The sequence below is a fragment of the Argiope bruennichi genome, chromosome 5 (genome assembly GCF_947563725.1).
Source record: "Argiope bruennichi chromosome 5, qqArgBrue1.1, whole genome shotgun sequence".
Classification (NCBI taxonomy): Eukaryota; Metazoa; Arthropoda; class Arachnida; order Araneae; family Araneidae; genus Argiope; species Argiope bruennichi.
In genome coordinates, this window is record NC_079155.1 from 91,432,219 (window position 1) to 91,459,771 (window position 27,553).

At 28.8% G+C, this 27,553-nt stretch overlaps 1 protein-coding gene across 1 annotated transcript in view; it reads right to left on the reverse strand.

The window, feature by feature from the left end:
- Positions 1-27,553, reverse strand: part of LOC129969147 (uncharacterized) — a 195,404-nt gene that overhangs the window by 54,709 nt on the left and 113,142 nt on the right. Inside the window, exon 2 of the mRNA XM_056083574.1 lies at positions 6,154-6,368. Within this exon, the coding sequence (XP_055939549.1) occupies positions 6,154-6,368 (215 nt within the window). The remainder of the gene's footprint in view (positions 1-6,153; positions 6,369-27,553) is intronic.

The window sequence follows — 27,553 nt, forward strand, 5'->3', positions numbered from 1 at the left end:
CCACCAGAAAGCATCTTTTCTGGAAAAACATTAAATTTAATACAATAAAGGATCAAAACGGAATACAGAAACAATATTAAATAATCCTGAACAAGAATTATGAGTAATAAAATGTAAAACCGAAAAAAGCTGTCCGTTTTAGGAAAACAAATGTCGAGATTTACATGCTTGCGAAGAAGAGGAAGCTTTGTGCAAAACAGGTTAGGGAAAGAAGAAACGTTTGCAGTCGTTGTCATGTTTTATGTCGATGTTTCCGGCTGTAATGATGACGACATCTTTCATTATTGGTACAAAAACCAGGGGAATGTTTCTGCTGCAGTTCGTGAATTTTGTCGTGTAAAGAACCTAAGGTGTGGGCCAGTATCTATTAAAGGTAGCCAGGTGATGATTAAGAGATTTGAAGCTATGTGGACATTAGTAATTCAACTTGAAAAATGCCATATACCTGTCCCACCGGTACTTGTTGACGCCGTCAAGGCAGCTGTCACCGCATTGACATCAGAGTTTGGGGGCAGGAGTGGACGTGCAGTTTCTCTACAGACAGGCTATTCTTATAGCAACGTCTGAAAAGTGCTCAGAAACATAATGCACGTCTACCCATACAAGATCCACCATACCTAAGAGCTTCTTGATAGGGACAAGCCACAACGTCTTTTCCATCGCAGTGGAGCAACGTCTCTCCATCGCAGGCCTTGGAATATTCTGTGGAGCAATGAGGCTCATTTCTACCTCAATGGGACAGTCTATACACAGAATTGCTGCATTTGGGGTAAGGAAAATCTGCGGATGCACACTGATGCTCCTCTATAGTCACCAAAGGTGACTATATGGTGTGGATCTACAGCGACGTTCATGCTTGGATCATTCTTCTTTGAGGAAATAACTGCACGTGATCCTATCACATGGGTCGTTAATGCAAGGGCAGGTCCTTACATCAACCATTTTCATGCAGGATGGTGGGCCACCCACATATCCATGAGTCCACCAAGGTGCCATTACTCCACAGACGAACAGGCTATCAGTCGCCTCTTTCGTAATTAATGACTACCACGTTCGCCGGCTCTAAATCCGTGCGACTTCTGGCTTTGGGGCCACTTAAATGTCTGGTGTATCGTCGAGAAGTCGTGACGTTGAATAACTTAAAGTATTCATGTGCGAAGCATCGCAACTGATCAGTTACGATCTACTGTCGAACACAATGTCCATCAACTTGAAATTTTGCAGGTGAATGAGGGTGGTCACATGAAGCACATTTCCCTACATCTTCCTGTATACGATTAGCAATTGCTCCTCTTGTACAATTCCGTCCTAATTTGTTCTTGTTTCTGCAGACTGAACTGGTTTTTTTTTTTTCGCTCAAGCAGCGTACTCTTATTTTTTCCTTACTTTTACGTAATGCGGTTCAATGACAAGGTGATCAAAAACTAGTCAATAAATGTTAATATTCTTTCTATATTCCATTTTGGTCGTTTATTGTGTTAAATTTTATGTTTTTCTGGAAAAGGCACCCTCTGGTCGACATTTTGAACTTTTTTTTTGAAATTCCGTGAGCGCATTTCGTGTATAGTTTATAAAACAAATGTCGTTTCAATCCGTTCACCCGTTTGAGTTGTAGGGTGCTGTTTGTAGAGGAAATTTAATTATAATCACGATGCACAGTTATGATGTTATTTTATCTCGATACACAGCAGAAGTGAATGGCATATACTTTTTATTCTATATCTACAATAAATTTTAAGTTAAACTACGATGTAGCTATAAAAAGTATAGATTGAAGTTCAAGTGCGTTAGATAGCTATTATCTGCAGGCGTTCAAATGGACTTCAAATATAAAGGTGAAATGTCAAAATGTCAATAACAAACGGAATAATAAAAATTCACTTCTTGCTGCATTTCATATACGCAAGGTTTTTTCCCCCCTTTTAGATATTTATTGCGTAAGCGATCCTTATTGATAAACTATAATTATATTGCTATAATATATTAAAGAAAGATTTAAATATTTTGGTGATATTTTGCAGCTTTTATTTCAAATATTCTGTTATCGCGCATTTCCTAATATACTCCCCTTAATTTAATCTGTTTAATATTTGCAAAAATTGAATTTTGTTCTCAAATTTTATCTCATTAACCTGTTAAGCAGGCTTTTTAATTTCGTTCACTTGTGCATTGTCGTGAGGATACCTCATTCTAATATTTGTAGAATATAATAATAAATTTGCATATTAATTTAATTTTTAAAAATTAATATTATTAATAAACTAAGAAAAATGTGTTTTTAAAAATTGGTTTTATTAAATTAATAAATTAAACTTAAATTGTTTATAGAAGCTATAATTCAATATTAAAGGCACTTAGATACCAAAGTTTTTTTTTTTCATTCAGGTAATTATAGCGTAAGTGATCTTTATCAATAAACGACAGCTATAATTTTATTACAATAATATATTAAATAAAGATTTAACATTTTTAGAGATATTTTGCAGTATTATTTTAAACATTCGGTTAATGTTACATGTTAATTTGATGTAGTTTTAAAAAATTTCTACTTTTTTAATAAGCTTAGGAAAATGCATTTTTAAGAATTGATGTTGCTAAATTAATAAACTAAATTTAAATTATTTATAGAGTAATAATTCATTATTTAAATCCTTTATGTACTAAAAACATTTGATGTAATTCATAGATACTGTGAAGAATTAAATAATAACTAGTTCCGTACACTTAGTATGCAATCTAATCATATGTAAGAGCGTTGTTTAATTAATTGCAGAGCTGTTACACGAATTTCTAAAAAGGTAAAAACTCATGATTGTATTGCTTATGTGCATATAACGAACTTCAAAATAGTTATATATAAATGTAAATGTGCAAAATTTATAAGTGATATGCAAAGAATAATTCCTGTTCAATAAATTTAATTGAAGATAAGGGAATTTTACTGAATGTTAAACAAATGATACGCACAACCATGGGCACTGATAAATGGCTCAAAATTCCAAATAAATTGTTCTACAACGTAAAAGATTAATCATCGTCGCGCACCTTCTAACAGCATTTAAAATTTATAGATTGCCTAGAGAGGGATTAATTATGAAGTGGACAGGGTACTTTGCTTCTTTTTCTTGATAATATATTTTGTAAGAGGAACTTCACTCCATTTCTTTAAGTCAATAAATTAATTATCTGAGTGCTTTCCGTTTCTTCTTATAGAAGATTAATGGCGATGCACGTGAAATATGAAGATATTAACTGAAAGTATCCGATAACCGGGCAACATTCGAAATATTACACAACAGAAAATAAATAAAGAATTAGTTATTTGTATTATGGGGTGATAGAGAAAAAGTATAACGTTTTAGGCAGAACTTTGCCCTAATAGAATCAAATTATGGATTTTTTTATTAGTTGATAGTATCATTAACGGAAGTTCACTTCTTGGTATTTGGGAAAAAGATGTAGAGATAATATGTCACATCTTGTTCACAACCGTATTCTTTTAGCTCAAAAAATCGTAGAAATGCATTAAAAGATTTCTGTATTGTTTTTATAGAAATCTGAAAGATAGATATTTGTGAAATGTTATGTAGAAACTTAATAGGTATTCAGATTTTTTTTTTTTTTTTTTTTTTTTTGTAAATAAAGCTGCCATATAACAAACTCTGAATTAACATTTTGATCAAAATTTCTTTCCTGACTTCAGCATCATCTCCAAACACTATCTTTACACATTCGTCATTTTCGAAAAAAATAGGCAGTTTTTGAAAATAAATTATATCTGAAATTTGTACAGTTATTGTATGATGAATTATATAATTTTAATATGGGTAAACAACAGTAACAATTTTATAGGTAAACAATGATCTGTGTCAGATTGTTCCTATGTTCCTCTCAAAAATAGACAGGAACAATCCTTATTGATCGCATTTATTTTGCGCATTTGCTTTATGTTTATGATTTTTTCAATTGAAGAATATTAAACATAAAGCGAATAGACTTTTATTTTTTTCACTTTTTAGTCTTTCGTCATTGTTATTTTGCTTTTAACAGTTAGCTACACTTGTGAAAAATGGACAGGAACCTTTATTCTTTTTATTTGCTAATTTGTATTATTTGCAATTTTGCAATCCTCATCACTCGCGATTTCATTATTTTGATCTAGCAATTATTTAACATTTTTTCGTGGCTTTTGTTTCATTATCAATGTACAAAATGCTCCAGAATTTAATTACTATTACTCTTCAAAACTAAAAAAAAAATCTTAAAAAATAATATTTTTCTTCCAGTACATCTTTATTGACTAATATTTTCAGGTGATAAAGGTTAATTTTTCTTTTAAAAATAGAGCATTTTGTCCTTGTAATACAAAAGAAACAATAAAATATCATTTACTGATCATTCTTTGTAACGGTAAGTATTTAATCATCCATGTTTTTACTTTTATAAAAACTGCTTTTTAAAGAAAATATATAAATTGATTCATTTTACCAAGATTGAAATAATATGAATATTGTCATTATTCTATAACGTTGAATGGGATCGTACTCTTAACATATGAAAAGTAATAACATAAAATCTGAATATGACATTTTAGAACTTATTTCTCATCCAACAATTGTCTTTGAACAATCAAAAGAAACTATTTATTAAGATATTAAACGACGCAAATAAATTCAAAAATAAAATTCATTTTCAAATGTACCCGAAATTTTTGTATATATTACGATATAGAGCACAAAGTTGTCCAAAGTAAAAGCCAGCGGACGTGGTCCCCTCAAAACGTCCTCGCATAATCTAAAATAAAGGCTTTAATTATTGTCGTAGCATTGGCGTACAATCGTAGTGAAATGTTAACCTTTGGCGAGAATTAAGTATTTTCACTGAATCTGGCGAGTCATCCTTGCCGTTTAATTCCTGGACTCTCCTAATTAATAATATTCAAAAGGCTAATTTGTGTTTTAGACATGTTTTTCTTAACCGATTGAAACAAAAATTTTGCTCAAAACTGCACTTTTATTCATAAAATCCCATACCAAATTTGACAGTACAGATCGACAGACAGTCATCCCGTCATTGGATTTGTCTCAAAATTTCACATGCGTCTATACTATAGTTATTAAATTATGTCTATATTATATTCTATATTATATTATGTTAAATCTGTGTACCGAATTTTATCTATCTAGCTCTCTTCGTCTTGTAATTATCATATAAACATGTCTTCGGACAGCCGGGGAGACTCAGTTTCCCCGTGCAGATTTTAATCAAAATTTGATTTTAAAAAATCTGTAAATTTGGTATAAATAAAGTATAACAAATTTGAACCATCTAGCTCAAAGCGTTGTTGAATTATCTTTGTCACAGACAGACGGACATTTACCGAAAATTTGCTATTCGATCTCAGGGAGAAACGTGGAGATTTGTCAAAATAGTGAGTTAGAATTTTGAGACGATTATAGTATAATTTCTCTGTAATATGTATACGAGAAAGTAATAAAGATATTTCGGATAGCAGCTATGAAAAAACACTTTGAAGGATCTTCAGAAGGAAAAAAAAATGCTAAAAAAAGCGAAGGCATATAATAAATAAAAATGAAAGAGTACGTGGAATTACATAATTAACTATATACAACGAAGGAAGGATCAAATACTGCTTTTTAAAGGAATGTCACAAAAAGCGTTTAGAAAGACAACCCCCTTCACCCCAAAAAAAGATAAACGTGTTTAACTCTACACGTCTGAACACAAGACGTAAAAAGATAAACGTGTTTAACGCTACACGTCTGAACACTAGACGTAAAAAGCAATCGTGAGGCAATGAAGCTGTAGACGACAATTCACAAAACGTGCTGCCTATTAAATTCATCGTGTTAGCGACAAACCAATAAAACTGCATAAAAGAACTATATGTAAAAGGTGCCTAAAAAATAATGTAAGATTTGAATTTGCCACCATTCGTGCAGTGAATTTTTCAATAAATGTGTAAATATTGATTAAAATAAACAAACAAGTTTAAATCTCTACCGGTTTAATAAGGCTAATACTTTATTAAATCAGTATGGAACAAAGCGTCAAAATGTAAACAAACAGTATAAAAATAAAGAATGGCGAAGAAGATAGGAAAGAATGAAAGAATAAAAAAATGTTACTTACATCCACACGCACGCCTTGAAGAGGCAAGAATTGCCCAGGTGGCCAATCGTTTGGGACGTATCTGTAAAACTCAACATCGTCCTTGTACCACTTGACGGAATAGAGTTTGTCTTCGTCCAGTTCGTAGCTGCAGATCAACTCGACGGATTCTCCCTGGTTTGTTGGACTCGGTACATCCATCATCAACATACGGATAGCCGCTAGGCTCAGGCTAACTGTAATTTAAAGAAAACAAGGTGTTTGAGAGATCTAAATTTGTGTTAATATTTTTTCAACTTAATTAAATATCTAAAAAAATAACAAATGTCAAAAATGGCAATTCTAAAAAATAATTTTTGCGATCATATGCCTAACGTATTTTTTTTCCTTTCCAATCTCATGTATATTCTCAACCGCCGTTGTCCTGCCATAAGGGTAGCGCGTCTTCCCCGTGATCTGGACGTCCTGGGTTCGAGTCCTGGTTTGGGCATGGTTGTTCTTCGTTGTTCTATCTGTGAGATGTGCCCTCCTGTAAAAAGGGGGTTGTGAAAGCGAATGAGTGATGCGTGAGTAGCAAAGTCGTAATCTTGGCCCTAGTTGGTGCTACTAAAAAACGAGAGATGCTCCCCCACAGGCTTAAATCGCTGTCTTCGTAACAGCGGTCTTGTCCATGGCAAGTGCCATAAGAAACAACAACATATTCTCAATTACTTTGCTCACCGTTCCAATCATACATTTGCTCTCAGCCTACTCCTATTATCAGATGATATTGTACAACATTGCACGATGTTATTCGATTTTCTGAATGCTGGGAAATATCGTAGATATATTAATAATATCGTTGAATATTTGGTGCAATTAAGAGCTTGCTTATATTATCATTCAACAAGCTTCTGAGATACATATAAATAAAAATAACTTATATATTGTGTTTAAGCATGATTACGCATTTTCACTTCATAAAAAATATTTCATAATATTCTAAAATGGCAGAAAGAGTGTTAACGAAAAAAAATGTTATCGTGAAAAGTTGAAAGTAGCCATGAGAATTTGATTTTAACACTTTGAACATTAATTGCAATATGAAAAGTGATAATGGTTGTCTTCAAAATATTTATATTAATGATTCTGATAACAACGAAGTTCCAGTAAAACGACGAGGAATACAGAATTTTCAGATGATAGTGAAATCGAGAAATATGAGAAGCCTATAAATCTTTTCAACATGGCTGCCTATATATAAAGGCTGAAATCAGATTCAGAACCCTTACCCTAAGTATCATAATATTATAATCTTGTAGGATCGGTTCATCTCTTTTAATATAACCTTTAAAATTCACTTTTAACTATGGCAACAATAACTGGCATTGAAAACCAATTCTAAGATCATTACAACAAGCTTGAATATAAAAGGAGTAAGGTAAAAAATAATAATAAAATACATTAAAAATATTTTAAATGCTTTTTAAAATTGGAGAAAAAATTGAACAAAGACCATTCGACGACAATCTGCTGAAAAATGTGAGCATTATTTGGTGAAACTTCTTCGTCGTAATTGTTTAAAATGGTGATATTCAAATGTCAGATAACACGTTCAAATTTAATCACAGAAGAATGTAAGATTTTGATTTGGAGAACAGCTTGTACCTTCATTTTACATCTTTAGCCTCATTAAATATGGACATCTCAGCAATGACGGAAATTTATATTTCCAGATTTGGAAATATTAAGATTATTAATTACCTTTTAAAATATAACTAGACTGAAATTTTATGATAACAAATTTTCAGTATTTTTCGAAATACATGTATTTTTTTCAACTTTGGCTGAATATATATGCATAATTATTTTAATGGATTCATACAAATTTTATATTATGGAAATTTCAGGTATTGTGCATCTCTCAAGTCTATTTTTTTTCTCTTTCTGAACCGTAATATATTTTAAGTAGGTATTTTTATTAAAAATAATATTTCTTTTTTCTGATTTTTAAGTTACATGGCATTCAATTTCATTTTAAAATTTTATTTTAAGCACATTAAGATGAAATTAATAAATTATAATTTTTGAACCTACACCCAAGTACTATAACAATTTTAGAGCGATTTTATGCAGAATTCTTTACCGGTTTTAAGATCACATCAATTCATTTTCAGTTTGGTAATTAGTTAAAAAAAAATCAAATAATTAAAAGTAGTTTTCTTTGTTTCTATATATGTTATATTTTACATCAAATACAATAACAACACGGTTAGATATTTAAATTTGTATATGAATCAAATTTCGATAATTTTCGGTGTCAAGCGCTTTCAGTCCCTTTAGAATATTAAAATTTTAAGCATATTTTACTGAAAACATGCAAAAAAATGTCAAGAAGTCCGTCGTTTTGGTCGCAGAAGAATAGATTCTATTTTATTAAAAATGTTATTATATCAATATTTTACTAAGGATAAATAATGCGGTTGTGGAGAATTTTCAGAAAACAGTTTTTATTTTGCAGTTTTTTTAACAGGCTTTTTCTTTACTTAACTACGTAAAATATAATTATTTATGTTAATTAAAATATTTTTCTAACTTGTAATCTTGCATCTCTCTTAATGTTTAGGAATTAGCTATTGAACTGCGATTGTATTGGACAACCTTTAGACTCATTAATAATGCATTTTGAATCCTGTGTATATACAGAATTAAGTGTAAAATATTTTACCAATGTACCCTGCTATTAATTTATTCTCTTTGAAGAACTCCCAACAATTATTATTCATTTCACACGAAGTGCGAAAGCTTAAGTAATTAAGTTATTGAAGACACTTATCTTATGGTAGTAGATAATCATTCATATTATGAATTAACATGACAATCTACATTCACTGATCTGAATTTACTAGGCTTTACTGAATATTTATCTAGATATATAGAACAATTATTCATGTTAAAACATTACCTAAATTACCTGAATACTTTGAATTAAGAATAATTAACTGATTTAATCAGCGCTCTCCAAATCTTGTCATACATTTAGAGGTTTGAGCCTGGCTTAAGCCCAATCGTAATTTTCTCGTCTAATATGTTTGCATATTTAGTTCCATGCTTAATGATTAAGAACCTGAATATATATGCCTATAATGAAGTATTCTTAATGTATTATCCCTTCAGATCTATGCTGTTCGCATGTAAACAAAGAAAATTTATAACTTTTTGAAAATGATAAGAAACAATAGGTAAGAAATAATTTTGTTTCTTTAAAAGAATTACCATCTTTAAATTGATAAAGCTAACCTCTTTCATATGAGATTTTTTTTTAAATATATAATTCACAAATTTATTTATTAGAAGGCAATAATGTATATTTTTTAATCATATTTTTAACTTCATACAAAATTAGATTCAGGTAATTCACTGGAATCTCTAATTATTTTGTGATATAGATTTCAAATCAATAGTGTAGGAATTTTTGTTGGGAACGATATTATATATAATATTTTAGTTCCACAGTTGGCAGCACATATTTAAAATTAGTTTTATTAGAAAAATAAAGAGTTGTCGGTTGATACCTTTCAGTTTAATCCTTTAAAGGGTCATTTTCTTCTAGTCATATTACGTTAAAATATTTTTAAGCTTGAAATTAGAATAAGAAAAGAGATTCATTTAGCTTATTAGATAAATTTAATTTGATTTATTAATTAATTTGGTTAATTAATAATTAAGTAACAAATCAAGACACATCATTTTGATTGAGATAAAGAACTGAGGCATCTAAATTTCTATCTTTCTAAAAAAAATTGTCAGAACTTATGCCAACCTACAAAATTTCATACAAAGATTGATAAATTTGGTGGGAAGCATACTTCCCACGGCTCTAGAAAGGGTTAATTCACAATTTCTGAGCTGATATGCACTTTGCGTCTGTGTCTTTAATGATTGTCATAATTATCTGTCCAGTATATTTTCGAAATTCGAAATGTTGACATTTCATGTTACCATTCTAAAACTATATATGGAAATAAGAATTTTAATCATGAACTCATTATTTTAGCAAGTAATAACGAATGCTTTACATCATTCTTTTAATTTCAAACAAAATTATATTCAGAGAATTCACTGGAATCTGCAATTCATTTTAGATGTAGATTTCCAATCAATAATGTTAAGCTGATATGCACTTTGCGTTTGTATAATTAATGACTCTCATAATTTTTTGTTCAGCAGATTTTCGAAATTCGAAATGTTGACATCTCATGTTACCTTTCTAAAACTACGTGTGGAAGTAAAACTTTTAATCATGAACTCGTTATTTTAGCAATTAATAGCCCATGTTTTGCATTGTGTTTTTAACCTCATACAAAATTATATTCAGAGAAACCACTAGAATCTTTAATTTTTTTTATGTAGATTTCCAATCTACAGTTTGTGTAATTAATGATTATGAGAATATTTTCGAAATTCGAAATTTTGACAACTGATGTTCCTTTCTAAAAGTACGTATAGAAGTAACATACGGAAGCGTAAGTACATAAGTGCGAAATTTTTCAATGAAAAGATCGTTGAATAATCCCTTCAATCGAAATCTAAAATCTACCAAATTCACGTTATTAGAAGATCCATATTAAAAGAATAGAATATACGAAAGTTATTTAAATTTTAAAGTTGATATTCATTTTGCCTTTGTGTGATTAATGATTCTGATGTCCCCCATATGTTCGAAATTCGAAATGTTGACATATCATGCTACCTTTTTAAAACTACATAACGAAGTAATATATAGAATCATAAACACATAAGTATGAAATTGTTCGATAAAAACGATCTCCATTAATGATTCCATTGAATAGAACTCTACAAAACCTCTTATGAGGAGCAGATCCATACTAAAAGAACATGATATACACCAGTTGATTATCTCTTGAAGATAGAAGCACATCTCATAACCAAACAAAAAGAGAAGTGAACATATCTCATAATATAACCAATAAAGAAGAGAACACATCCCATAACCCAACCAATAGAGAAAAGAACACATCTCATAACCCGACCAAAAGAGAAGACAACACAACACATCTCATAACCCAACCAATAGAGAAGAGAACACATCTCATAACCCAACCAAAAGAGAAGACAACGCAACATATCTCATAACCCAACCAATAGAGAAGAGAACACATCTCATAACCCAACCAAAAGAGAAGAGAACACATCTCATAATCCAATCAAAAGAATTCAAGTTGGGTAGAATGAAAAATATTTTATTCGTTCTTGGTGGTTTCTGATGCATAGCTTTTCTCTTAATATTAGTTTTACGTTTCACATAAGCTACCAGAAAGAAAGTATGCATGGTCCGGTATTCCCTATATTTTTTTTTTCCCGATATGTAGTAAAGCTTCCGATGGCACCTGTTCGAGTACATTAAATAAAATCTGCGAATAAAAGACTCATGATGGAAATTGGTGTATCATGTCAGACAAAGAACACATGAAGTAGATATCAATAGAGTAAAAAATTTAAATCAATTTCGATGTATAAAGTTATTTTATTTTTTATCGATATCTTCCCATAGAAACTGCTTTCCCTCATCGCTTTTTACTTAAACGAAAACCAAGAAAGTTTCCATCATACAAATCATCCTCAGGGCTAAAACCTATTGTTGCTAAAACCCACCTCGTTAAAACGTTAATGCATCAGTTTGGTAATGGTAATAATTTAAAATATAAAGTATAAAACCCATAGCTTCTTCTTCCTGTTCATATTGCCCAGATATACTTCAACATTATAGCTCACTAATGGATTCTGCATATATAAATGTAGATAATGTATGTTTTGAAAAATTATCCACTGACAAAAATATTTTCATGTATTTTCATGCACCTTAAAAAGCATTGTGAAACAAATTTCGTAAATATAACATAACATAATAACTGTCCATATACTTCTGGAAAGAGGATATAACTCAGCAAACAATAGATATAGAGATAAAAACAGAACAAGAATATAGGCAAAGTAGAAGCAATGTTATGCAAAAAAATTCATCTTCGTCTGCATCCAAATAAAATAAATAAGTTTAATATTATATATCTTTTAATCTAATACTTCGTAGACAAATGTATTTTCATTTATTTTTGATTTTACAAAACAATATTAATAGAAATTCATTCTGAAAAAAATCAAAGTGGGAAAGTAATATACATAAAATTTTTGATTTATGGAACGTAAACATCTAATTGATTAGATATTCGGAAAAAATAAACGAAATTATTTGAAGAATTGAGGAATCTTTAAAACCGCAGGAAACTCAAAAATTAACCTCTTATGCAGTGTTCATTTTTTCCATTGAAATTTTTATTTCAGAATTTTCTGAAGGATCTAACTCCTGCGGCAATGTTGAGTTGAAATTATTCGGAATAAGCTGGGTTTTACAGCGTAATTTTATTTTAAAAAAATGAAATTATGTATTCTGAACAAATATTTCCTCATTTTAAATAATTAACTATTGAAAATCATTCGTTTTCCCTCCACAAAAATTAGTTTAACATGAGAATGGTGAAAAAGATTTCACCATTATTTTAAAATAAATTATAGAAAATAACGAAAGTAATATTTAAAAATGCTGAGCTGCGATCGTTGTCCTTTTCTCATGTTTAAGATTAAGATTTTGTCTAATTATTTAAGGTACTTTTTATGAGTGTTCATTAGCTAAAAGAAATTTCAGAGCATAAGAAATATTTATATGCATTATTCCTGTAAACAGCACGGGATACTAAACAACGTTATTTCATTAATGATCTCTAGCTGTTTTAATGTGTGTGTTTTTCTGTAACAATTTGTCGAAAATAAAATAAAAATAGATACAATGTCATTAAGTTTTGAAAGAAATGTGAAAGAAACTGTGATTATATCCGTGCTCGCTCGTTATTCTGTTAAGTTGTCCTTCTATGTAAACGCTAACTATTAAACATACAGACACATACAATGGCGTTTTGAAAAAATAATATTGTCGAAGAATTTAATTAGAATAATTTAACAATAAACTGTTTTAGAAGCACTTGTCCTTGGACATATTTCTGAAGAAAGTAGACTAATGAGGACGGAAATTCCTAGCCATTTTACTTTTTTTTGAGCCACTATCATTAATTTGAAAACATGTAAACAATTTACAAAATAAAAAAAGCAATACTGCATAAGAACAAATGTTACTTTTATGGGAGATGAATAAGAATTAAATAAATAAAGGCTTTTACATGTATCATTATGCAATAATTCATGGGAAATTAATTAACTGAAGGAATATGTATTGAACTATATAAATATCCCTAATAAAGACACAAATATCTTAAATCCTCTTCAACCATTAATCTTTCTTTAAACATTTCTGTATTAAACTTTCGTTTGTTTAAGTGAAATCTTAATTCATTCTTCCAAATGTAAAGTCAGCATTCACTATTTTTCCTCTTTCTGATATGATAAATATCTTATTAAGTATACCTTGTACTTCCAAGATTTACTTAATTAGAATTTTAAATGATTATCCTCGTATAAGAAATTATTAAACAGGTATTTAATGAAGTTTAAATCCGTTTACTTAAGCTCTAATTTTGCTTCCCGTCCAATTCCAGAGGGAGTATTGATTCTTTTTTTTTTTATTTAATCTTTTTCAAAGTAAATGCACAGTTTAAATGAATACTCACTGACACTTTCAACACTTTTAAACTGATGGTAAATTATTTGACTTGATAGATTCGGTTTTGCAAGTTAGAATACTTTTTAATGCAAAATTAAATGAAATGTGGTTCTAAAATCAATTATTTTTTATTAATTTCTATACGTTTTTAAAGAGTTTAAGGCCTAACTTCCAGATTTATCTTAGTATTTCAATGAAGTTCTATGTAAACGTTAAAATATTTAATGGTTTTCTCACTAATAATATAATTGAGACTAGAATTAAACAGATTTTTTTTATTCTTTATTCTAGAGGCTCCTCTATAATTAGAGTAGAAAAATCACTTAAAATTTCCTTTAATCTATGAAAACACAATATGTCTGTAGATATAATGAGCTAATAAAATTTGAAAAGTTAGCATAAAGTAAAAACTTAAACTTATTTAAATTATTTTTCCAACATAAACATAATACAATTTCATAGTAAGATTATTCGCAAATAACAACATTGTGTAAGTTCAATTTATAAACAGGAATATTAAACTAAAATAATGCAAAAGGCCAAATAATCCAACTTTATCTTAAGATTCTATTTTAAGTACTTTAAAAAATGTCCTATATTATTAAACTTTGTTATTATAGCTGCTTGGTTTTATTTTTGTATCAATCACTTTATTTAATAAGAATATATAGTATTCATACATATTTTAAATTTTATTTATTAGAAGTATACTTATTTATTAGAAGTATACTGATGCGACATAGTTAAAAAAAAGGACCCTAATTTAAATAATTGCATAATTAAATAATTTCATTTTGAATTTACAGTAGATATTGATTCTTCCAGAACCTGGTTATAGGTAGAAATAAGTAATCCAATATTTATTTCTTTCGTTTTGTTTGCCAATAAAGCGATGAATAAAGTGCTACCATTTCTTATAGCTATATCATCCAAAATATTTACGGAGCTAGTTGTAATATTAAATTAAAAATACGTTTTAGAGATAATATAGTAGAGAAAAGAGCCTCACTAATTTAATAATTTCATTTCTAAGAATAAATTTAAATTACATAAAATTTAATAAAATAGTTTAAAAAATTATTTTAAAGTCCTGCTACACTTTTTTTTTTTTTTTTTTTGAAAAATTTCTCTGTTTGTAAAAATTTTCTGCACTTCATGAAAAGAGAAATCTAATTTAAATAATTTTATAGTAATTTTATTTAAATAATTTCATTTATTTTTCCTAAAACTGGATATAGGTTAAAATAAGTGACTCGATATTTATTTTGTTTCTTTCGCCAAAAATGGGATGAAAATAAAATGTTGCCATTTCTTCTAGCTCCAATCTAATATATTTACGAAATGAGTTGTAAGATATATTAAATTAAAATAAAACTTTTTTTTAAGCATATTGTAAATAAAAGTGTTTTATTAATTTAATAACTTCGTCTTTGAAGATAAGTTTAAATTGGATGCATTTTATATAAATGCTTTAGCAAATTATTTTCAATTCAGGCCATGTTACTTAAATTGATTAAATTGCTTTTATTACTTAGAATTATTAAAATGAAAAAGTATTTAGTTTGTAAATTATTATTATTATTGAATTAATGAAACCAAATATACATTGATAATAATAAGATATGAAATATTACGGAAAAACAATATGATGATTTAATTTATCATATAATGAAAGGTATAAATTACATATTTTGAATCTCTTAAAGATACCTGACTTTGTCCAGCATTTGATACATAATGAAAGGAATCGAGTGCATTTTAACATTCTTGATCCATAATGCGATATATAACGAAAAGAATCTAAAATTTAATTTGAACTCCTTAATACTACTCGACCTGATCCAGAATCTGATACATAAAAAAAAAGAATTGAGAATATGTTTTAAACGTTTAGATGCTGACCGATTCGATCTAAAACTTGAAAAACTATTTATTTCTTTAAATACCTAACAATAACAATTTAATAATTAATGATAAATAATTTATTTCATTAAATACTTAACAATAGTAATTTAATAATTAATGATAAATAATTTATTTCATTAAATACTTAACAATAGCAATTTAATAATTAATGATAAATAATTTATTTCATTAAATACCTAACAATAGCAATTTAATAATTAATGATAAATAATTTATTTCATTAAATACCTAACAATAACAATTTAATAATTAATGATAAAGAATTTATTTCTTTAAATACTTAACAATAACAATTTAATAATTAATGATAAAGAATTTATTTCATTAAATACCTAACAATAACAATTTAATAATTAATGATAAAGAATTTATTTCTTTAAATACCTATCAATAACAATTTAATAATTAATGATAAACAATTTAATACCAATATATGTAGTACATTTTAAATATTACCTATGTTCATACGAATAAGAACCAACAAACGGACATGAAGCATTTCCTTTCCAAGATATTCTTAAATTCAGATATCGATCTAAATTTTTTTGAGTAAATATTAAGTTATCGTCTTCACATACGCATGAGAAACAAACAGAATAGATCGGATCAAATTTTAAGAAAAATAAAAATCTGTTGATAAAATTATTATGTTAAATTTCGATCATGTAGTATTTTTTCAATTGTTGTGTTCAGATGTACGTGTATGGGCAGATTTCTTTTCACAAAATTCGATCAAAAGTTGGTATAAATAGCTACATATGGAAAATCATTTGTTTAAGTCACTCTATTTTGCGTTATCATGTATACGAACAGATATAATTCAAATTAAAATTCTTCTGAACTCAGTGGTGCATAAATACTGGAGATTCAACAAACTCTTGAACACGAAATATTCAGAAGTTAGTAAAGCAAAAAAAAAAGTATTCTTTTTTAGAAAAATCTTATTTTCAGTGATATTTTATTTATCAATTTTAAGTACTTGCAATAATTCTTCTTCAAAATGTGTTTGGCTGCAATGTGACTGGCCTGTAATTAGCACATATTATGAAATTAGCTCACACATACTCTCTAATTAGATGTTTCGCTTTTTTTAAATAGATAAGTAGCAGTAAAGAAGAGGTGATTTAATTAGATAGATGATCCGAATGATAAACTTAAGCCATTGCAAGTGTTACTGATCATTCTATGCTTTAAAAAAAGGTAGCATTCCTGTGTGCGTACACGTGCGCGTGGATGCGTATTCTATTAAAAAATATTCGAATATAAAAAAGAATTAGTAAAAGACGCTATAAAAAGTGTATGTCACTTTAAAGAAATAATTGTTTTTGCTATCATGAAAAAATACTATATTTGTCTTCAAATTTGAATTTTATCTTAATATAAGTAAAAGACATTTAACTACGTATGTATGATAAAATATGTAATAACTGGATCGTTTCAACCAAATTTTGAAAACTTCTATAACAAAATACAACTAACTATGCTAATTTTCAAAGTACAAAAATTGATTCAATATTAAATTAATTAGAGATTAACAAAAAATAGGTGTTTTTTACACTTTTTAAAATAATAAAGGTAGAGTAGTACATTTATCTTTTTATTTTAATACGTCTTTTGGGAATGGTTTTATTTGTTCTTAAATTAGTTATTTAATCATGTTTGTATACATGATTAATAGTTCAAGAAAATACAACCTTTTTTATACTTTAATAATTTTGAACTACATTTTTTTGTGCTAATATAGCAAATAACAAGAAAAAAAAGATATTACCAATCAACGTATTTTTAAAATAATCAAATGATTTCTAATATTCATTAAAAAAACCTTTCAGACGATAAAATAATCTGATCATTGTAATATTTTTTGCAAAAGTAATTTTTGTTAAAAATATTGTATTTGAAAGGATTTTGATCCTTTGCAAATCCGGGTATATCAATTAATAACTAATTAAATAGTTTTAAAAATTTAATGATAATCCTTTTATACCTCAATAATTTATTTGCAATAATTAATATATCTCAATTAATTATTGCAATTTTAATTATGTATCAATAGATATATTTATATGCATAAATATGATAAGATTCATATAAGAACACTTTTTGTAGAACAGAAGAAAACGATTAGAATCAAAAGTGAGCATATATATCCAAGCCCTTAGAATTCCTTAAGGAATTTAATTTATAAAAAGGGTCCAAAACTATTTTACTAATATTCTAGCTTAAATGATTTTTGTGCCTGCTTTATAGATTTTAAGGAGTTATCGAACATTAAACGAAAAATATATAAATTTAACCACTAAGCCAAATAAATAAAGGGACTTAATGACCAAACTAAAACGATTCTTTAATGAATAAATGCGAATACAAAATAATACGATATTAAAAAAATAATAGCATTCTCCAACTACAAACTTCCGAATAGTCACTATAGTTAAATATCCGAATCCATTTGTTTTTATCGAACGTGGGTTTAAATTTCTTTGTTTTCAGAGAGTAAACACTCATTCCTCATTAAAACCAGATTTCAGGAGAGTCACTGCCTAAATTATAACTTGACTAATGCCGAACGTGCGATTTTCCAAGATAAGAAGCGAAGTTATTGATAAAACGATCACGTTGTTATTGATTGACCTCTCTCTCCGTCTTTTGGTTGGAGTAAATAAATAATACGTTATCTTCAAGTACTTATAGAAGGGTATTTAACCTTTTTTTATTATTTATTCTTTTTCATCTCGAACGAGAAGTCGATATATTTGGCTTGAACACGGAAAACTAGGATTTATACTATATTTGCAGGAAAAACCAACTTCTCAGCCTGGAGGTTTGCCAAACATGCTTGTCTGGATGCTGCGCGGGAAAGAAAAAAATACACCCTGTTTAATCTCTGCATGCAATAGCGATAAATAAAATGACCCCGGATAGAAAAATTGACTTCGATCTCCTTAAATGCCTGGTAAAGGGTTTTATTTTTCGGGATGAAAAGTTTTCTTTAATGTTGGGAAGAAATTAGATTTTAGAGTTGGAGAAAAGAGAGAAGGAGTGTATTTGGTCTTTCGTTCTCGTTTCTCGATCGTCTTGAGTTTTTAAGTGAACACTTTTGTACGGGTAAATAAGACATTAAAATGTTCTTTTTAATGTGAGTTGTGGTCTCTAGCAATTAAGAAAATAGTAGCAGATTCAGATAAAAAGTCTTAGTAATTTTGGTTAGAGCACTCAATCCTCCAAAATGAGCAGAGCAATCTAGTTCTTTGTTGAATTAAAATTGTATTTCGATTCCAATCCAAATTTTCTTTTGTATAGGAACTGAATCTAATAAGCCTATGAAAATCAGATTTAGCATATAAAACTTCAAATGTATGAATTACGAGGAATGCTCAAATTAGATTTGGAATGTAAGAGCCAAGTTGTTATGATGCTATTATATGGAACGTGATGAATATTTACATTATAACACCAAGTTATATACTGTTATTTAATTTATTACCAATTTATTATTATCAATTACTTATTTATACCAAGTTATATACTGTTATATACAGTATATTACAAGTCAACCTTTTCTAGAGCCGTGGGATATTTTCCACCAAATTTATCAATATTTGTATGAAATTATGTAGGTTGGCATAAATTCTGACAATTTTTTTTAATAAAACAGAAACTTAGATGCTTCAGTTCTTTATCTCACTCAAAATGTTTCTTGATTTGTTACTTAATTATTAATTAACCAAATTAATTAATTCAAATTAAATTTATTTAATAAGCTAAATGAATCTCTTTTCTTATTCTAATTTCCATCCTAAAAATATTTTAACATAATATGACTAGAAAAAAATGGCCCTTTAAAGGGTTAATATACTGTTATTATAATATCAGGAGGCAGGGGGATCGATGATATCTTCAGCTGATAAATAAAATTTTAAATTTGATAACTACATAACTGAGTGAATAATACATTCTCAATGATAGGATTTCTTTGAATTGATTTGGCATGTTTATATAATGTTATATTGAAACTGTACAATCGCATGCCTTGCTTTAATAGTTTCATCTACATCATCAACTGATAAATGACGATTAATAAGCTTAATAGAACAGATTATGTATCACAGAAAACTTAATGCTGAATGAGGAATGCTCAAGTATGTCTTATAATGTGAAACTCATATTGTTATGATGTTGTATGCTGAAAGTGACGATATTTATACCCTATTATCCTAATGCCATGATGTAGTTAGATCAACGGTGCATTCGGCTGATAAATGAAGATTTAAATTTGGTCATTACATAACTGTAGGAATAATCTCAAGAATAGTATTTCTTACAGGGATCTTGGCATGTTTAGATAACGGTGTATCCAAACCGTACAATCGCATGCCATGCTGTAGTAAATTCATCTACATCATCAAGTGATAAATGAAAATTTATGAGATCAACAGAATTAATGATGTGTCACAGAAAATGAGGAATGCTCAAGTTGGTCTTGTAAAGTAAAAGCTATGTTGTCATGAATCCGTGCTGCAGGTTGTGACGAATTTTTTCTCTGTTTTATCATGGCGTAGTTTGACAGAAAAACAAACAATATCTTCAATTGATAAACGATAATTTAAAAATGATTATTAAATAACTTAATGAATTATAAATTTTCAAGAATTTATTTTCTGATAAGGAAACCGACATATTTGAATAGCATTTTAATGAAATCTTACAATCATAACGCCGTCTTCTATTAAGATCATTCTCTATCTTCAAGTGATAAATGAAGATTAACTAAGCATAATTAAAGACGTATTGCATGAAACTTCATGCTATATGAGGAATACTCATGTTTTTCTTATTTGTCCAACATATTCAATTCACGATCCTGTGATTTACAAGATTTAGAAGTTAACCTATTTTTCTGCATCATTTCGCTGTTCCCATGAAGCATATTCCAACGTATAATACTCCTATCAGAATAGCTTTAAAATGCATTATTATTATAGACGACCTATAAAAAGCACTTAAATTTATTTCTCATGTTTCTGTTTCTGTACGTTACATTTAAATGTTGATTTTAAAACTTCTGTAGTTGAAGCGTTAATAACATTGTGCCTGATATAAAATATGCCTTTTAATCGTTATAAAATTTGGTAAGATAAATATTTTTATATATCGCAGTTTGAGTGGGAAAACTTGAATAAAGTGATAACATTTGCCTCATGTTGAATGCCTTCTAAAATCCCAAAATATAAAGCTTACTAAAAGATATTCAAAAGAACATTTTTTTTAAAATACTACAGACCGTCTTCCATGAGTTTCGCTGTATTGCTCCCCAAAGTGGAAATACACAAGACACATGCAATCCCCTAATGAAATCAAAGCCCGGAAGCCCCAGCCAAGGTGCAAGTCTCGGCAAAAGAACCCAATCCCTACTTCTGGAAACTCATCTTCAGCTTTATACATTTCGATACGATACATTGATCCAGTGCGAGGCGAAAACATCGACTTTTTAGTTCTTGGGAAGTATCATTCGCCCCTTTCCCAAGAGTGGTGGAATTCCACGTTCCACTTTACGATGCGGCTCTAAAATTTTACACCCGCGTAAATCAAACTTTTATTTCATTCACTTATTCCGCAACTTCGAAGCACACTCAAATATGAAATTTCGGCTAACCTGCTCGTAGCGGAGAAATTGTAAACGCAAGCGAAAATTAAAACAGTAAATGTAAAATTGATGCCCGACACTAAAAAGTTTTTATTTCTAATAATTTGTATTGCGATTTTGTTGTTTTTGCATCCGTTTTATATCTAAGTGAGACAAGATTTATTGTTCGTGGCGAGGAATATTTAAGGGAGTCATATATTTCTGTTGACGTATTAGAAAGGAGTAGTTTTTTTATATTTATTTTTTAAGTAATTTGACGCTGATCATTTTAAATTGTTGACTTTAAGGGCATTTCATCAGGTTGAGGATATAGAGTGAATTAAACGCTGTTATGACTTCATATGTATTAAATTACTGAGACATGAACTTATCAAAAATTACTTTTAATGTCTCGAAATATAAAGAAATAAGGGACTGAAATTACATTTAACATCAATCGATACAAGTTTTTACGATTCCTGAGCGTTTATAGTTAGTTTCTGTACATTTTTGGTACAAAAAGACTTTAATATTCGACTGAAGTTTAATATTAAGCATTTCATAACTTTCAGCACTTGAAAAAACAATGATGATGTTACTAATCGCATTTGATCTAGTAAATTAAGGATGGCATTGCGACAGATATAAAAAAATAAGTTATTATTAGAAACAAGTGTGAGATCTTCTCATCAAGGTGACCTTAAAATACTTATGTGTTCCCTTAAATAAAAATCTAATTTGACTCCGTTATGTGGGTTACGGTGCCTTTCTGGAAGAATATCAGTTGAAAATGATATTATGACCCACTTCTGTTTCGCTTAAAATCTAAAAAATCTTTGAACACCCTCGAGTTGCTAAAATTTATATCAGTTTGACAATTTATATCAGTTGCTAAAATTTATATCAGTTTGAATAATGTATTATAGTTGTACTACAGAGGAGAGAACCCAGAATCTTTTTTTTTTGCTCCTTCGTTTCAGATGTCTTAGATTCATGTCTATATCTATGTCATAATTCAGCAATAGCATAAGCAATTCCTCATTTCTAACATTTAACATACACTTTGGATTGAACTATGTTAGGACAGAATCATTATTAATTTGTGTTTCCGTATCATTGTTTTTTTTTTTTTTTTTTTTTCGAAAATCGCGTTAGTCTTCAAATATTGGTTTACTAAAAAAATATCATCATATATCAAATTAAAAAAAATAATTAATTTTCCAGTAAAATAAGCGAAAGTTCAGCTGTTAATCTATTTTTCAACTAATATTCACAACATAGTGAATAATATAGCATTAAAAGATGTTAAATAGATATTTAAAATATAAATTTTACAAAAAATACTTTATCTGCTGTTATAAAACATAACAAGGTAGAAGTTTTCGTTTAGAGATCTAAAGATATGTCATTTATTTTAACTCAGTCCATGTGAAATCATCGGGGGTCCTTCCTGGTGTAGTACGGAATCTTGCAAAGAAATATGCCATCTTAAGTTTCAACTGTATCATCAACTATGATTCAGATATGTCAGATCCTTAACACTGATCTGAAACTAATTATATAACAAACTGAAATGTCTTAACTGAAACAAATTAAATTAGACCAAATCGCTAAAATAGTGCAGAAAAATAAACTAAGATTTAATATAATTTGGAAATAAAGCAGTTGTAAATTTGAGCTTTGAATTGGAACTTAAACGTTAATATTACACGAATATTCCGTGGTCTTTAAGTCAAATAATCTCTGAAGGACAAGACTGCTGTCTAAATTTACCATGCTTTTATTTTTATTTATTTATTTATTTTTTAATCTTTTTGAGTTTAAATCTTTTTCTGCCTTACTTGAAATAAATGAATTTGAATGATAGTCTTTTAACATGACATATATTTTAACATGATAGTCTTTTAGCATGACATATATTTTAACATGATAGTCTTTTAGCATGACATATACTTTTTTGTATATGAATCCTTCACCAAAAACTAATGAAAAAAAAGGAGTCTAGTCTTTTCAATAGCTTTTGTTCAAGATTGACACTGCTAAAGCACCTTATCCCTATCTGAATGATGATTAAGTCCATGCAATAAACATCCATCATTGCTGGTACAACTAACCCAGAGGATATCAGAGGCAGGCAGTTAGAACATCCTTTAATCAGAGTCTTCTCTTTGTTCTTTAGTCAAGCGATCTCAATGTCAAGAATAATTCCTCTCTTACTATAATCACACAATGCCTTAGCGTTTATAATATAAACTCAAATAATTTAAAACATACGTAATTTCTAGAAAGTATTAAATTCTTTATTCAAATTTTTTTCAAAATTACAGGTTAATTGAAAGTTCAGTTTGGTTTAGGATTTTTTTTGGCGCAAGAGCCATATTTGGCGCCAGGTTAATTGAAAGAAAAAAAACTATAACAAGTTAGCTGATTCTAAAGAATTTCTAAATTCACATGAAATATAAAGACTCAAAACACTTCGTGTCTTTAAATTCTTTGAAAAGATTGGGGATACGTACAGTTAAATACAACTGAAATGCCAAATGCAGTATTGGTTTATGAAAGGAATTTTAAATTGTATTTGTTTCAGAAATACATAAACATGAAAAGTTACACTTAACTTTAACTATATATATCTTTAATATATATGGCAATAATAAATATCTTAAATAACATTCTTGATAATTCCATGTACAGAAGTTGTAGAATTCACAACAGCCGCATGTAAAATCATTTTTTATTCAAGAGAAGCATACTAGTGCATGTTAACTATTCAAACTTTAGCATAAATTACCATCTAATCCCAATTTGGAATATCTAATTTGTTATTTTCCCCAACTTAGATTGTATCCTTATAATTACACTACATTTCTATAACTTCAGAATCCCGTGTTGTCAGCCAAGACACGGTCTTAGAAATTCCAAGATAGATGGCGACAACTGCGCTAAGAATATTGAAAAGTTAAACACTTTACGATGCTGACATGCCATCCCAAAGATTAACTTCTCAAAGATTTACGAACTAAACAAACCCATAACAATATTTCTCAGCCTTTTCGAATTAGAAATTTCCAACCAGCAGCGCTTTTGTGAAAGCGTAAACATCCAGCAGCGCCCTCTAGCAGTCAGTCGACTGCTGATTCAAGCAGAACTGTTCTGTCCGGAAGTTAAACCGCGAATTAAAAGCTTCAGCGACTTAATTAGATTCATTTGAAAGCGATAATCTCGAATGTAATTAAATATTTGCGATGCAGTTCAAGCGATAATGGTCTTTTCTGCGGAATGGAACGACAGAAAGTGTAATCTGTGACACCTTGCTCCTGTATTAAAGCAGAGTCAAACGTTCCATGTTGTCAGCCGGCGAAAAACAAAAGATTTCCGAATGATAAAGTTTCGTCTGCGGATTGTAATCTAGAGATACGAAACGGAGCACTTGAAATTAATCTGAATTTATCTTCCAAGTTTGAAAGGACTGGCTTACAAAGCGTCGAAGTGTTACATTGTTTTGAATAATATTTATTCTTTCAATTAAGGAAAAGGCCTTTATAATCGTAACAGTTTGTATTCATAAATGGCATTGTTTTCGACTTATTGTATTTGTCTGCTGAATAAACCAGATGGCAAAGAGTATGTTATCGTAAAATAAGAATTGAATTGATCTTCTATTTGTATTTGAAGCGATGTTGTTTTCTCAGTGTTTAGCTCGAAGCATTATATTGAAAAGCATTTTTAAATAGCAAATATTTAAACTTACTAAGCATGAAAATTGTAAAATTATATTTAAAAATGTCTGATCTTTTGTTTAGATCATATAACAGACTTAAAATTTGAATAGAGCCCCTTTTTGATTTGTTTTCCTATTATTGCACATTTTTAAAAGAGTTTTAAGTGGATGATGCATTTTGCAGATTTTCTAATGTTTTTACTTTATTCTTTGTAATATTGTTGGGACATACATAATAGCTGTGCTTTTATCCTGGTTTTGAAAAAATTATTATTTGTGTGACTTTTCATAAATCTATATTTCTACATAAAATAGTTTACATTTATTTGTTTGCATTAAGCCTTTCTTTTAATGATTGTTATAATCTGGATAATGAATTTAGATGAATATTACAAATGTCACTCTATTCAGTATTCTTACAATGAAATTAATTTCGATGTAATCAAAGTATATCATGTTAGAAAATTATAATTTTAAGAAGTAGATTTGTCTTAATATTGTACATTTCTAGCTTATTCTACTTTAACTAAGCTTAGCAATATCGATTTCGGAATATTTTAAAATTTGTTTTAATTATCGAAATTGAAAATACCTACATGAAACATTGCATATAGATTTATTTTTCTAGAACTTAATATTTTAGCAGCAATCCGTTTCCTGAAAGAGAAAACAAATTAGTTTTTCGAGAAGTTGCAATATAAATAAGGGGAAAATCCAGGAATTCTATTAAAAAGTAATATTCAGTGTTCATGCAATAGTAATCTTTGTATAAAATATTTCAAAATAGCTGAAGTTCACATACTAACATTTGCTGAAAATTGTATCACCCCGTTAATAATTATGCTAAAGAATGGAAAGTTTAGATATATCCACACGAAATTATATTATTACACAAATAATCATAGCTTAAGTCTTTTTATAATAATAAGAAAACTAACATATTAATTTACGAAAGTTAAGAAGAATATAGGTAACTAAATGGGAAAATAAGTGTTCAATTATTGAAAGGCCTTAAGTAGCCTGATATGTATCCTAATATAAAAGTAGGCATCTCGACACAAATTCGATATTTTCTCCCTATTTAAGAGCAAGTGACTATAATATGCGGGGAAAAGCAAGATTTTTATAGCGAAATGTAATTAAGATCAGGATTAAAATTTACTTCGTTTAAGGACATCGTATAAAGAGAACTAAGACGTAAGATTTCGTAATACAAAAGTATGCATCTTGATACAAATTCGGCATACTCTATCCTTTTAATAGCAAGTGAACTCTATAATGTGCGTGATAAGGCAAGAGTTTTATAGAGAAAGGCAGCTATAAAGAACAGGACTAAAATTTACTCTGTTTACAGACATCATTAAAATAAATCTAGATATAGGAGTCCTAATCAAAAACAAGAATGGAAAAAAAATATCCTCCATGCAAAGGAAATTCCCTACGAAAATTACTGAAATATATAGAAGTATCTAACATATTAAAGGGATTTTCACCTCTTTGCTAGAAAATTCAATATCAAGACGACCTTCATATTCTTGCGAAAAGCGAGGGGAAAAAAAAATAAACGGACGAATTCGCTATCAGCAAAAATGTTTGCAATCGGCCATGGCCCTTTCCCTTCTTACTTCAAATGGTTCCATATTAAAAGGATCGGATCACTGTGGTTATGGTGAATTGAGCGATCCACTTCATTATGCTTAATAATGAATGAATCACAAAAAAGAATGCACTCTCACCACATCTTTTCATCTTAGAAAACCCACCCACGACCTCTAACGAGTCTGGTGGACATTATGGGAAACGAAATTCCGAAATCAAAACTAGAAATCTTCTGCAGTTTCCTCAATCAAGTCCATCTCTAAGAGATATTAACATTGTCACATTTTTGAACCCATATTTCCTACCAAACACTCTTTTTTTTTAATTATTGTATTGTGTATAATTGCTGTGTAGTTATTTTGTGTGCTTTATGTAAACTTTACTACTATTTTTTCATATTAAATCCTTCCATGTATATCTATTCAACTGACAGGGAATCCTAGATATTCTCAGTTCAGGAACATTATGAGGCGAAAAGAAAAATAATATTAGCATGGTATTTTATGCCATTCAAAATAATCAGCAATATCATGGAGATGTTGTAAAATATCCTGTGATAATAGAATTCCCTCAAATAAAGAGAAAACCAATAATAACAGAAGGTTAGGAAATTAATATGATTTTCAATTAACCGAACAAAAAATATCACATCTGAATTTTTCTTACGAAGTCAAAATTAATTGATAAGTAAGTTAATTATATAAAAAATTTTACAATTGACTCCAAACCAGACAAGAGTACTAGTGGAATTTACTGCATCTTCAACAACGGAGACGAAAATTTCACTCCGGAGAATTTTTGAATGTCAGCTCTGAAAACTCTTTTTTAAGCTGAACTGACAGAATAAGGGAAGCAATTCATCATCTCAAAATAAATA